Below are 15,431 nucleotides of genomic sequence, written 5' to 3' on the forward strand. Positions count from 1 at the left end.
TGTATATTTTAGTTACAATAAAAATTATTTATTCGATTGTGCAAAACCAAAGCAGATTCACTTGTTTTTAACTTCATTGCATTTAATACACCAATGAATCGCTGAATCACGAGAGGTGAAAAAGTCTGCGAAGAAAAAATACCTGTAACCATGTCAGCTTAGAATACAAATATCATGATATAGATATCGTCTTTTCCATCATCGCTCAAATATAAAGTCACGTTTCATCTTCTGTGAGGTGGCAATTTGAACTACTGTAGATTCATCCATCAAGTATCTGAATTTACAGGAAAGCACTTCAGACCCCTACACCTATACCTTCATCCATCCCCCAACCCCCGAGGGGTCGTTCTATGTAATGTCTTTTTGTCTGGGTGGGCGATGAATGTTCCGGATCACACATTTGACCATCCACTCAATGCCCTCGTCCACCCCTTCCCTGAAAGACACAACAAGAGAAAACTGAAATTATGACCCTACAATGACCAATAACTCAATGATATGTAGTTGGTTGTACCTTGAAATATTTTCAAGTTTTTGTTCTTATCTAATCAGATCAAAACATCATTTCACACAAACAGCAGTTACACAGTAATTATTATATTATTACAAAATCCTTTATAAATCCATTTTGATTAATTTGAGTAAAATTGTGTTTTCTTTACAAAGAAAGTGGCAAGATGAAAACCACTCTTTTCTGTTTCAAAGTTTCACATAGCATCTTAAGGTTCTATTAACATAAAAATGTCAAATCCAGATTTTGATTTTAAAAGATTTATTATAAAAACTGATAATGTTTTCCCCTAAATGCAATAAATCGGTTGAATCAATACAAAAGTTATTTTTCATATTGAAAATACACAACAAAGTGTGTTGATCCACATATGACAGCCTCTGATCTCAATACAATACTAATCTTACATACAGGCAATGGACTAAAAATACATTCACTCAGTCATTGCTCCTAATATGAATTTAACGGGTCATCTTTTTAATGCTATAAATTAGTGCCTCGTCTTGATCTTCTCGCGTTAATGATGATTTCGGTGGCTTACTTTTCTGCCCCACTAAAGAAACCAGCACAGGTTCATCAATGCCGTCAAAATTATTCATTTTTTTGTTTGTTTGTTGAACACAAAGATCAGGGAAACTATGTGCCAACCGTATTCAGAGCGTCGCCATCACTGTTTACAATGCGTGGAATGGTGTGCTGTGATTGGTCGAGCGGATATATCGCATTCGGCAGAGAAGTGAGAACATGACACAATAACACGCCGGATATCGCATTTTGCGTGAAATTAAAAAGTGACTTTTCGACACTGACATGATGCTAATACAATACTGATTTTGGCAAAATCTCGTTTATTTTGAATGCCGTTTATCGCGTTTTGGAACCAAACTCTTCATATGATCATATATACAAGTTAAAAATAATCACTGGTTTTCAGAACTGCAGCAGCATATTTTCTTATTCTGTGCTCAGAGTGTTTGTACACAGCAGGCGGCACCTTTCCATGAAGAACACTGAATAATTGATGAGCTGAATGAGGTCACACATACCCTGATAAAGCACAGCAGGGCTGAACCAAACAGTCACGTTTACCGATTTTGGGAGCACAGTCGCTGAACGTTGTTTTGATGTCAGGAACAGACAGACAGTTCTGAGACACAAAATAAGAAGAAACTCATCATGTTTATGACTTTCTCAGTTGTCAAAGCGTAAGATGCTTGTTTATAAGCAGTAGACATGTCCATGTGTGTTGTACTTCATACCTCCACATCTTGTTTGTTTGCCAGCACAAGAAGAGGAACACCTTCCAGAACCTCGCTGCCGATCATCTTTTCTGAAAGAGCAAAACTCATTTCACATCAGATGTTGAAACATGTCTAACCCTCATTCACCTACATTTCATTGATACGAACTTCAACCTGCATAGTGAGTCAGAAATGCCAATATGTATAAGACAGATCCGTTCGTTTAGTCGTAAATCCGGTGTACACATACATCAGAAATGTAGTTTTGAAAAAAGAAAAACGACAAACTGAAGTAGCATGTTAATGCAAGAAGATGTACCGAAAGCAATCTTTGACTCGCCCAGTCTCCTCTCGTCCGTGGAGTCGATGACATAAATGACACCGTGAGATTCCGCATAGTACTGAAACACCACAGAAACAACACTGTGAGATCAAATCAAGAAAAAAAACACCAGAACATCGCGTGATGAATGTGACCGAGCACCTTATCCCAGAGAGACTGTAATTCCTCCTGCCCTCCCAGATCCCAAAACATCAGCCGTGCTTTTCCCACATCAATAGTGCCAACTGTGAAGATCAAAAAAAAGCTCAAAATCAAGATATTTGTGTTCGATGTAACAGTTTTATTTTCTACGTTCGTCTTAAATTGACCAAAGAAGATTTAAAGAATATACAATCATAGGATAGTAGGAATAAACAACACAATAAGTCAATAAACAATACAAATAAGGGGATAAACAAAGTGCAATAAAAGCTTTAAGAATATGAAATATTTTTATAATTAAAGAATGTAATGCCGGTAATGATTAGACAACATGTAAAGTGGTGATAAAGTGACACCTTAAAATTTCAATCCATATCACATAATATAAATTAGGATTTTATCAGTACACGACGTATATTACTCACTGTTGAGGCCCACTGTGGTCGTGATCTTTGACAGACTCATTCCTTTGTAATTCTTGCTGAACTTCGTCTTTGTCTGTTCCAGAAAGGTCTACACAAGAAGTCACAAACAAATGTCAAGACAACCAGCATTACAGAGATCAATGTGTTGTCACTACCTGGAAAGATTTAAGATCTCAACATTTCCTCAATCTCAATGTCCTCAACAATATTTGAAGCACTCTTTCCTCCCATTTAAAAAACTGCAAATATTTACAGTTCCGCTTGTTTGGTATTAATGTTTGTTTTGCTTTATTTCACATTTCGGAGTCATCTTCCCTCTTGGAAGTTCGTTGGGGCCATCTAGTGGACCCCGGTCCCCTGCTTGAGAAACACTAAATGAGTTTCTGCCTCCATAGTCACATGAAAATGACTGTAATAGAAGTATTTACTATAGTAAACTGCAGTACATTTCAGTGTACTTTGCTGATGCATACTACATCAATCTGAATACCCTAGTATAATCGAATATTTACTATAGTAAAATCATAAAAAGGAACCACAGTAAACAGTATTAATACAATGTCACCATTACATTGAATAATACATTGAGCATTTTGGGGGTTTCACTCGTTATACTTAACACCGTCTCTCAGTGTCTAACTCTAGTACGTTCACTACATAAACAGCATTTTTGTAACATTACATTTTACTGATGACGTCTTGAACTGTTGATAAATTCGTCAACTGCATCGTATGAGGAGTTTAACTAACATTACGAGTCTTACCGTCTTTCCAGCATTGTCCAGTCCCAGGATGAGGATGCAGTATTCATCCTTTTGAAAGACATATTTATACAGACCCGATAATAAAGTGTACATGCTCGAGTCAGGGCTGTTTACCAGCTAGCATCACATCCGTCTGCAGCTAGCTTAGCTTTAGCGCTAACTGACACATAAGCGCTAAACAAACGTCCGGTGAGGATTATTATATATAACTCGATTATCCGACAGTATATAAAGTCAAAGATGTAATATTAGGAGTGCTCTGGTGTCCAGTATTTACAGTCAATGCTGATAAAAGACGTTCGACTGACTGCGGCGCTGTGTAAACCGATCGACGTGTGACGTCGAAGTATCGCGAGAGCGGTTAGAAAGCACTGCACAGTCCATGAAACGTTCTCGCGATACTTTGAGGTCACCGAACGGTCTACGCAGAGCAGAGTGAGGTCGAACACGTAAACACTTGGGAAGTTGCTGGCAATTTGCGGAGCATTATGGGAAACGGAGTTCTTTTTCAGGTTTACTACGGTGAAATATGACATTTTTAATCGCACAGTAACTACATCTCTGATTTGTATTCATTGCTATTCTAAAACAGAAGTGAGATCATCTGTAAAACAAATAGACTAGTTAAATGAGATTTTAGTCTTTTGAGTATCCCATACTTTATTAAAAATGTGGTACAGTGCTGCAGGTCATTCGTAAATACACGAATCACCCATTTGATTTAATAGAGTAATCTCATGAAAATGGTTTCATCTCTAAATTAAATGTAATAAAAATTGTATTTTGACGCAAATGGAGATTTCTTAGGTTTATTAACACTGTGACATGCACTGCCCAAATTGTCATTGTGCGAAAGTACATAAACAAATTATATTACACGCATACAACAGATGTTTAATTGTATGTCACATGTAGCACATGTAATCAGCATAGGATAAGAGCAGATCTTGACCTCCAAAGTGCGAAGAAAAGATCTTCAAAAGTTTTTTAAAAGCTGGCCAGAATCTCTCTGGGGTTCTGAGTGTCTTTCAACTTTTTCTCACTTTCTGTTTTTTTGTCCCCAAGAACTTTTATAACCACTTTCAGCTCAGCTTGTCCCTCAGCCATGTCCATAAATCCATGTTGCATGAAAGAGTTTCAGAGCTTTGTATTAAACAGCTGAAATCCAAAACTTCTGCGTTTCAGAGAGTCAACTGTCGTTTGTCTAAGTTTTGTATTAAACACTTTAAGAACTGAAGCTTCTTTCATATTAAATGTTGTGACCCATGTTCAGGACTACCGTCACACATTCCCTGCAGAAAAGACATGACATCAAAGACATCACCTGGGACCTCTGGACCCATCAGACGATACAGTTCCCTGTAATATCTGCCTCGATTTGTTCAGTGAACATCAAGTCATCAGCTAAAAGTTAAAGCTATGGGTTTCGATATTAAGGCATGTAAATGACTTAAGTCCTATCTTTCAAATAGGTGTCAAATGGTGGATTTAAATGGTGCGTTTTCAGATTGTTTGTCCTTCTCATATGGAGTACCACAGGGAAGTGTATTGGGAGCCTTACTTTTTTATTGTTCGGTACATTAATGATTTAATCATGAAGTGCCTGCTCTAATCACCTTATGTTATATGCTGATGATGCAGCAATAATTGTAACTGATGAGATGAAAGAAAAAGTTGAAAGTGTGTTAAGTAAAGAGATTTAGAGCTATTTTATTTGGTTCTGTGGCTAAACTGAGAACATGTTCTAAATAAGAAGTTAAGGTTGGAGATTTAAGTATATATTAAGTATTTGGATGTATTTCTGGATAGTAAATTGACAGGAGAAAACATGGCTGTTGCAGTTCATTAAAAATATGTAATCGAATAAAACAAATTGCAAGACAGCCAGCTTATTTATATTGTAAAGATGTTAGCTATTGCTTTAGTGCAAGTGTTATAAATATTTCCGAAAAATGTTCAAAGGTATTTGTTCAACTATTATGTTTTTCTGATAGATGTTTATGGTCATTCTACAAGGTTAAGGAACAATTATATTCAATTAGGTTCAAGAGAGGAAGTATTTTCTGTATAGTAGCTCGCTTGTATTGAATTACCTGATTGTATAAAAAAGATTCAAGTAGAAAGTACTTTTAGAAGATAAGGTCAAAAATGGCTTTTTCAATTATGGTTTAAGAAGTTACTATGTGAGCTGCTGATCTTTGATTGTGATTTGACTCCCTTTACGATTTGATCGTCCATTTTTGAATAGCGAGGACCACAATGTAAATAAGCATCTTGCTTTTTTTGTGTATGTTATCCTCGACAGTTTTAAAAGGTGTATGAATTAGTCTTTTGTGCTTGTTTGTATTATGTCTAAAATTTTATGTCAAATATATCAATCAATCAATACTCGGCTTCACATCATCATAGCTTTACGAGAAACAAAACGCAGATAATGTCCATCACGGATCTTGATAAAACAGTATTATTTTGTTTATAGACTCCTGATATTGTGGTAGGCCTACAGCCAATGTGAGGCCACTTCGGTTCGGTTCACTTCTGATGCAAAGTGAATCCATCACTTTTTAATATTTGCATACTTAATATCCAACAGAAAATATGTGCATCCCTAGAAAGACAGATTGAAGTATATTAAAAAATATTGTAAACCTCAAACAAAGGTTTGACCAGACCATGTTTCAATGTCATATTAGAGTAAACATTTACATTATGTTATGATTTTCAGAAATTTAATTTCAGGTTTCAAAAACAAAAATGAGAATGAAACATGGACTCGGACTTCACAAAATGAACTAAAATGTACAGTTTGTGATAATGTGAATGTGAAAAAGAACTAGATTCATTCAGTTCAATTGAATCTGATTCTTTCAGTCTGATGTTCTCTAGTTATATTGTTAAAAGATCATATCGTCATGAATGGAATCATCCGGTTGGTAGTTTGTTTCGTATGGCATCGTTTTTTGTGTAAACTGCTTTGCAACGATTTATTTAGTTTTGTGAAAAGTGTTCCACAAATACATTTGGATTGATTCTAGTTTAGTGCTGTGAGATAGTATTTCATGACAGTGAAGGAGAAACTGTGATAACAGAATGAGGACACAGCTGTAGCTGAACATTCTGATATACAAAGTTTATTGTACACGTCCCATGAGTTCATGGATTTGAGAGACTACACAACGGATATGCTACATAATAATCAAAAGCTATATATATTTATACATATATATGGCATTCAGCAGCTGAGAACATGCCAGCAAGCTTTTCCTTTTGTGAAAATAAAAGACAACAGAGCTTATCATTTGTGAGAAACAGCAGTTATGGAGTGCTGTGTTGGCTCTGATGAAAGCATGTTGTAGGTTCGCTAAGAGCCGAGCTGTTGGAAAACACATGTTTTGTCGACGTGAATCACATAAGTGTTTATAAACACAAAAGGGGATAATTTAAGGCATGCCGCATTCATAACGTGAGCGGGCCGTGACATTCTGCTTACAGTAAATTCTTGATTCGTGTGTCTTTCTGGAGAGAACAAACGTGGACACCCTGGTTTCTGAGAAGTGCTATGCTAAGATTTACTCTTTTTTTTAAGTTTAAAAAATGTTGGTCCATCGTGATAACTCTGATGACTTTAAAAATGCAATCTGTAACCTTTGCCTCTCTGTCGCCATCTCTGTTTGAAATATAAAATTGCAGATTCATTTGTGCCTATCTTTACATATTGAATGACCTCAAACTGACATTTCCCATGAAATCTGCATGATTTTTGTTCATTTTTAATGAACTTTTTCGCTTTAAACTATTTTTATAGTGTGCATTGTTTATATTTGCATGGCAGCCCAGTTCGGTTTCTGCTGGAATATCATGAGAGTCTTGCTGGTTACCTGCTGGTCATTTCAAAGGGCATTTTTAAATAAAGATTTGCTTTAGTGTTTTGTTTGGCATGTAAAAATGTAAACTGATATAACCTAAATGTCGTGAGTCTGCACAGTGAAAACAATGTAGGCCCTAATGACAGCAATTTAGAATACATTCACATTAAGTATATTCACAATGAATATCAAAACATTTATACGTTACTGAAAAATAAAAAAACAAAACTATGAAAGCATTACAAAACATATCAAAGGCAATTTAGCAAAATACAAAAAAACCTTTGGGAAAAACATTGCAAGCCAGGCAAGGCAGCTATGAAAACATTCAAATACTATTACAGACATCACTGACTGTAAATGTGCAGAGAACTCAAATCCATATATTTCTGTATTGTGATGGCATCAGATGGCAGTAATTTGGTCAATTTGGACACGTTTGTTTAGAATTCTTAAAGGTCCAGTGTATAAAATTTAGCAGCATCTAGTGGTGAGGTTGCAAATTGACACTGATTCCACGCCTTAGCACCAAGGCAGCTCTCACAGGACTAAGATGTCGACACGTTTTCGCTTCTTTGCCAAAAGACATGACGTATTTATGAAACGCAGAAAGCAGTATGTCGGTTTAGGGTTACAACAGCCCGAATTCCATGCGATGGTACCCGCGCTGTATATAGATAGAAACAGCTCATTCAAAGGTAATAAAAGCAAAACGCTTTCTAATGTAAGGTCTTTATACTCCTCTGAACAAATAGTTATGTATATAATCTTGCATTTTTGTCCATAGATCCTCCAAAAAAGTTTACACTGGACCTTTAAGAATTCAACTAAAACAATCGTTCATTTCTAATCAGATCTGCGTATACATGATTTTGTATCAAGTAGCTTTAACTTAAGAAATTCTGATGAAGAAGAGCTGATGTAAATCATATAGTTTGAATTCAAGAAATTCTGCTTCTTTAACCACATTTGCGTCCCAATTTCATCAAAAGAACGAAATCATAATTTTGCATGAATAAAATGATCTTGTTTTGTCGAGGTTGTGGTAGAACGCAATGCAGAATATTCAAGTGTGAAGCTTTAAAACAGCATAAAGGGTTTGTGAGAGAAAGAAACGGCTGTGATTATAGAAACGTAGGCCGTATGGAAGACACGATGGTGCAAAACTCATCTAAAAAAAATCATCTTTGGAGATGGAGAGTTTACATGAGAAGTGCTCTAAAACAGTTTAAACACCACGATTGACAGCTTCAGATCACTATTAAGAGCACTGCTGTCACTGGTCTGTGAGATCGCTGATATTTGTAAAAAGAAGCAAAATTTGTAGTCAGACAGCATGACAGCAGACTCTACAGTCGTCCAGTCATTGGGAACGGTACTTCAGTATGATTTCGACCGATAAACAAGCAATAAAGGCAATCGAACACCAATTTCATTAGAACGAGACTCATAAGGCAAAACGATGCTGTACATTTTTGATGTGATCTCAGTGATATTACTGCATCATTCCAAGCTGATGTTTTATGAGTGACTACATTGATTTCAAAAGACAGAGTTTATGAAATTTAACTTTATCTTACAACCTGCCTTCACGATGTTTAAAGATGACACATGACATCGCAAGTGATGCTTATACATCTACAAGAATTATCGTAGACACTTTTCATTATTAAATTAAATTTTGTCTTTACGGAAATAGTTTCTGTGTACATTTTCATTCTTTATAGAAATTGTGTTGGAAGTTTACTGTCTCTAGGAAAAGAAAAACAAAACTGGCAGAAAAGATTAGGCGCTCTTATCGTTAAAAAAGCTGTTAATTTGCGGTATGAAATTAATAGGAAATATACATTTCTTCTACGTATTTTTAATTGATCAGCATGCAGATTATTAATCCAGAGTGTATTCAAAAAGTGTAAACTTGAGATAAAGTGTTTATATTTCGTACGAACTTCTTAACCCTTCATCGTGAGTGTAATGAAGGAATATGGTGATAGTCGTTGATTGACCTGGCTTAAAGAAGTTACACCTTTAAAAATTCACAAGCTGTCGTGAAGTACATTCAGAAGCGAACATGGACGATGTGAAACTACAGCGACGTGTCTTAAAGAAAAAGTTCACCTCAAATCAAATTCTGTCGTTTTTTACTGACTCGCTCGTCTTATTTTTCGAAAAACAGAAAAAAAAAATTCAAACCTCATTACTTAGTATTTAAGTGACTATAACGGTGTATTGAGCGAGTGAATGAACATTGATTTTTTGGGTGACTGTTCTTTTAGCAAACATTACAAACATCGACAATATGTAAATCCTTGAGAGTTAACATGTTTGTAAAGATGAAAATGCACCATGTATGAAATGGTAAAGACGTTATTTCCTTCCTCCTCATCTCTCATTTATCCTCACATCACAGTCGCTCTCGTCCGTGTGGCGAGCTATGAACGGATGAATTTCTCAATTCTTGAGTTATTCCTGTCCAGACTTCAGTAGCAGACATTCTCAGACTTTGGTGGCTGTCATATCCATGTTTCTTTTAATCCTAAACCCGTGCTCGTGAGATCTAACGCTGCTTCTTAAACACGCATGACCACTCACATGGCTTACTAGCGTGTCCTTTGCTCCAGACGCTGCTCTTGTTGGATTGAATCCTACTTTATGACATTTCTACCAAGCTTACTTGGGACCAGACCATCCTTTATCTCCGTAGGCACCATCGCCGGTGGCAGAATGAGGCGACGGAGCACACAGGTCAGAGTCCGTGTCTGACTCGCCCTCAGCGATGTAGGGCCTCACTTTGGTGCAGCGCGACACACCGCTGAAGTAGGCGTTGTTGAGAAACTCTATGTTCTCCTTGGACTGAGAGATGGAGAAGCCACTGAAGGAGCGTTCTAGTTCCTCGTGGTCCACCGAGGGGATGGATATGGACGAGTCACTCTCCTCACCAGGCTGCTCCTGTGAAAGCGCCAACGGGTGTCCCCCTTCCACTCCGCGTCCCCTGCCCCTTGAATGACCTCGTGAACTGCCGTTGTGCGCGCCAGAGGAGCGCTCGTGGGCCGGAGGTGGTGGGATACGCACTAGAGACGGGTCGCCCACCGGGGAGGTTCCCTGGCTTCCCCTTTGGCTGGGTTTCGGGAGGGTCTTTGCGTGCCAGGATGTTGACGGCGGACAGTGGTGGTTTATGCAGGTGGAGGGGGGCGGGTCGAAGATCTTTGGGCCGACGGAGCTGTTGGAACGGATGATTTTGGTGATGGAGCCGCTCTTCACCATGTGGTCCACCGGGCTGTGGTACGGAGGCGCCGGGTCAGGCTCTTTAGAAGCAAAGTAAGCGTCCGTCTCAGACTGTGGAATTCCCATCCGCTGGATGTAGATGTTAACCAGGAAATCCAGTTTTCTCTCCATGGACATCACCTGCACGATATGAACGTATTCTTGTGTCATTCTTGGACACATTTATAGTGTTTTGTATGAATCACAGACAGACAACTGACCTGTTTCTCCACCTTTCCGAGTCTTCCCATCATGCTTGGGTCTTCAGGCAGTTCTGTTTCTGTGGTACCTTTAGGACGGTCTTTGTCTGTTATCGCAGCGCCTCGACCGATAATCTGATCCACTCTGATGATACATTTAAAAGAGCAAACATCTAGAATACAGTTTATAATTTATCCAGCGCCCATACATGTAAAAACACTGTTTCAAGAGGAAAATGTGTGATTTCAGTTATACATCAAACATTGAACATATTTGATATAACTATTACGCTTACATGTTTATGAATGACATTGCTGGCGGTCACCTGAACAATAATAAACCAATATTAATGGAAAAGATTTATATATTGTTCATTTAAAGACGCGAATGATGTAATTTCATTTCGTAAGCGCAAAGCAGGATATACGTAAATGAACGCATGCAGGGGAGGGGTATGATAATGAGTGGGTGTGCACACACAGATATTCAGAGTGGATTGGACAGGACGAAAGGGGCCCACCGGGCTGATATTTTTTTTGTAAATATCTGCCTTTTATTTTAGAATAACGTGTCAATGCAAAACATTGTGGCCTCACTTTGACACATTATCCAAAATATCCATTGATGTGCTACACTAGCAGGAGTCTGTCAGAGGCGTCTATAGAAGATATTCATTAAAACATCAAATTAGTTGAAACTTTTTAAAAGAATTTTGCACCGAAAAAGTGAAGAAATGTAAAATAAGTGCTGTGTAGAGCTGCTGGATCGAGAAAACACCGCTAATGTAACAAAACAGATTAAATTCTCTTTGAATTCTGATATTCAAGCACAACCTCACAGGAATTCACAACTATTTTACGAGGTGACTAATTCGTAGGAATCCTTATCATGTGAATCGAAAAGAAATAATTAAGCTCCACCCCTAAACCCACAGACGCAAAAAGCATAGCATACTAAAACTTTATACGAATTAGCCACTTCATAAAATAGTTTTGAATTGTCATGAGTTTGTGTCGGACATTCTAAGCTGCTGCTCATTATTCTCGGCATGCTGTATAAACGCCATGCCAACATGCATGTGTAAAAAACAGCAATGATTAACAAAATAAAGAAATCTCAATTTGCTGCGTATTGCTCTTATCTCCCCATACAGCGGTGCAGGCAAACTAGCTTAACCAGTGTGTGTTCAGCTACATGTCTAGTAGTTCACCAATATATGAAACTTAAATCACTGTTTTTCTATTCAAATACCTCAGTTACGACAAACAAGTTTGTAACACCAGAATTATCTGACCCTGAAGAGTATTGTCAGTTTAAATGCTGGTCTACTGCAAAAAACCCATCATGAGATGAAGACCTATTTTTATCATGTGTTCCAGTAAAAATATCTTAGCAACTGTACAACTGTGTCAGATAGTAAGACTTGTTTGCAGAGAACATATCTTGAATAATACGATATTGGAAAATAGATTTTATACACATAGCGAAATACTGTAGTATACATTAGCATTTACTATAGTAAACTGTAGTAAAAATCCTACTTTACTTAAAACTGTACTTTATTATATATCAAAGTATACTACAATATTTACCAGTTTATAAATTAACTATAGTTGATACTACAGAATACTGTCATACAGATTGAGTAAATATAGTGATGTGGTATATTACAATATACCAAAGTAAATACTAAAGTATACTACAGTATTTACCAAAATGTGTTAATTTATTATATAATACAACAAAATACTACCGTATAGATGGACAAAGTACAGTGATCGAGTATACTACAATTTACCATAGTAAATACTAAAGTATACTAATGTATAAACTAGAGTTTATAAATTAACAATAGTTGATACTACAGAATACTGTCATACAGATTGAGTAAATGAAGTGATGTGATATACTTCAATTGACCATAGTAAATACTAAAGTATACTACAGTATTTACCAAAATGTGTTAATTTATCATATAATACTACAAAATACTACCATATAGATGGACAAAGTACAGTAATCGAGTATACTACAATTTACCATAGTAAATACTAAAGTATACTACAGTATTTACCAAAATGTGTTAATTGATTATATAATGCTACAGAATACTACTGCATAGATTGACACCGTATAATCATATAGTATATAACAATTTACCATAGTAAACACTAAAGTATACTAATGTATAAACTAGAGTTTATAAATTAACTATAGTTGTGATTTTATTTACTACAATTTACCATAGTAAATATTAAAGTGTACTACAGTGTTAACTCGAGTTTATTAATTTATTATAGTTAACACTACAGAATACTGTCATATAGATTGACAAAGTATAGTAATGTAGTATACAACAATTTACTATTAAAAATGTGTTAATTTATTATATAATACTACACAATACTTTCGTATAGATTGGCAACGTATAGTAATATAGTATACAACAATAAACTAGATTTGACTATAGTAAATATTAAAGTGTACTACAGTACTTCCTCAAGTTTATTAATTTACTATTGTTAATACAACAGAATAAGTAATTTAAGTATAGTAATATAGTAATCTAGTATGCTACAACTAGTTTTGACTATAGTAAATACTGAAGTAAATTACAGTGTTTTTCACATGGGGAGGAATGTACCAACATCTGGGGAGTAAAAAACTTGACAATGTAAGAAACAACAGTTCAACACACATTCTCTGAAAACACGTCTTCTCAACCTCAACAAAAAATTGTGAAGAAAATTTGACATGATAAAATATAAAAACTCTATCTCACTAACAATTGGTATACTCTGGACCATCGAGTTTGTTGTAACTGATCCACTGACTTGACGCTCTACTAGTCATGTAGTCCGAAACAGAACTAGCTGTCTGTATTTGTCTCAGCACATCCAGAGAGAGAGAGAGAGAGAGAGAGAGTTGAGACAGAGCTCTATATAACGCAGGCCCAGGAGATGCAGTCTGGGGCGTCCTAACCTAGTCAAGAACTCAGGCGACTCTTTGGTTCCTTTGCTTGAATACTTCTTTTGGCGAGGGGTGCTGGGACCCGGGGGACCCAATATCATATCTAACCTGGCGAAGCAAATAGAGTAGAGGATAGCACAATGCAGAAGGACGTGACACGGACCACCAGAGCAAACACTAGGACCATGAGCACATCAGCATGAGACGGAGAAACAAAAACACAACTAGAACACCGACACACAGACACAGTTTTCAAGAGTCAATATGTACAAATATATTCCAGACATACTTCATGAAAGAAGAGAAACGAGAAAGCCGTTTCGTGATGTATAATGATAAAAGCCCCACACCTGCAGTGATATCAGAGACATGTGCTGAAAGTATGTCATCATGTTTGCTGCGCACGCTCACGGAGAGCAGGAATATATTTACATATGTGTGAAATCACTTTCTTTTATAACGTCATTTCATTCACAAGGGAGCGTTTCCCTAAAGATGAAGAATGTAAGGAATGTGGAGGTAAAATAATCTGCATTTGTGTAAATCTGATTGAGATCAATAATATTGACTTTTGGTCGCAGACTTGACAAATCTGAGCTCAACATGTTGAGACACAGATGAGAATTTTAACCTGATTGAATCTCATTGATGTCTAAGAGAAATAAAGAGATATTAAAGAGATCACAAGTGTGATTTTTCTTTCATGTAAACAGTAAGAGGTGAAGCTTTAAGAGCTAAAACGCTCCATGTTGTTGGATTATTTAAACAGGTACAGAATAAACGCACATCATGTTGAAAACAAAGTTATTGAGGTGTTTAGAAATCGTATAAAAATGTGAAAATTGTTCTGCTTTTGAAAGATATGACCGCCGAAACAGAGAAAGACATCCAGAAAACACACAACATGCACAAACAATATAAGAGCGAGTCGTAAGTTTGCTGTCTGACAGCGAGTGTATGAGGAGAAATCAGAGGAGAGGAAAGATTTGAGGAGACTGTATATCGGCTCTTGCCTGGACTGAAGGTTTTTAATCCTAGCCAGCATGTCAAGATGACCGGCAGAGTACTGCTCTATAACATCCATAACATCATACGGCCGCAAACTCTCTTTAAACTTTCGCTTGGACACCATGAACTTCATAATGCTGCAGAGAGAAAGAATTCACACTTAGTTAGACACAAGACAATAAACACAATTTGTAGACAATGATGAGGGACGAGTCTGGATCACTTTCACCCCAAAATCAGTGGACGGAAAGTGACGTTTTTGTGCATTTTAAGATTTTTGATACTTAATTGTACACTCAAAAAAAATCTGTGAAATAGGTCACAATATACTGTATTAATATGAAGGAATTTTTCAATTTTCTTTTTTGCAATTGTTTTACCTGTATTTTGCACTGCGTTACATTGTATTTTAGCATTAAGGGAAATGTCCGTAAAATGAAGGAAAAAGTACTGGTGTTTTTTACGTGATGTTTTTACAGTGTATGTTTTTTTACATTTCTTAAAATAATGAAACAATAAATCAAATAACAAACTAAAAGTTGTTTTCGAGGTCAGTTCGAAACAGCTAAACAGCTTATTTTGTTGAGAAGCAAATGACACAAAATTTTGTGTCTTGATTTTCAGTGTAACCTACATTTTGTGATGTTTGGGAAGAAAATAAATAAATAAGCTTTCTTGTTTTAATTAAAAAAAC

General features: G+C 36.4%; 2 protein-coding genes across 3 annotated transcripts in view; both read right to left on the reverse strand.

The window, feature by feature from the left end:
* Positions 1-6: 6 nt before the first annotated feature.
* On the reverse strand, positions 7-3,774 carry arfrp1 (ADP-ribosylation factor related protein 1). The gene is made up of 7 exons (XM_056751206.1): positions 3,429-3,774; positions 2,665-2,752; positions 2,240-2,322; positions 2,075-2,156; positions 1,774-1,844; positions 1,561-1,661; positions 7-439 (listed from the first exon to the last, which is right to left on the reverse strand). Exons 1-7 carry the CDS (start codon positions 3,519-3,521, stop codon positions 352-354), a joined length of 606 nt encoding a protein of 201 aa, XP_056607184.1. The 5' UTR covers positions 3,522-3,774; the 3' UTR covers positions 7-351.
* A 2,775-nt stretch (positions 3,775-6,549) lies between these two features.
* The window catches only part of LOC130424966 (potassium voltage-gated channel subfamily KQT member 2), a 30,906-nt gene continuing 22,024 nt past the window's right edge, over positions 6,550-15,431 (reverse strand). For both annotated transcript variants that reach the window (XM_056750987.1, XM_056750986.1), the window contains 3 exons: positions 14,743-14,874; positions 10,780-10,903; positions 6,550-10,699 (listed from right to left, as the gene is read on the reverse strand). In XM_056750987.1, coding sequence (XP_056606965.1) covers positions 9,965-10,699; positions 10,780-10,903; positions 14,743-14,874 — 991 coding nt within the window. In that variant the 3' untranslated portion in view covers positions 6,550-9,964. The remainder of the gene's footprint in view (positions 10,700-10,779; positions 10,904-14,742; positions 14,875-15,431) is intronic.

The sequence above is a fragment of the Triplophysa dalaica genome, chromosome 6, assembly GCF_015846415.1.
Source record: "Triplophysa dalaica isolate WHDGS20190420 chromosome 6, ASM1584641v1, whole genome shotgun sequence".
NCBI lineage: Eukaryota > Metazoa > Chordata > Actinopteri > Cypriniformes > Nemacheilidae > Triplophysa > Triplophysa dalaica.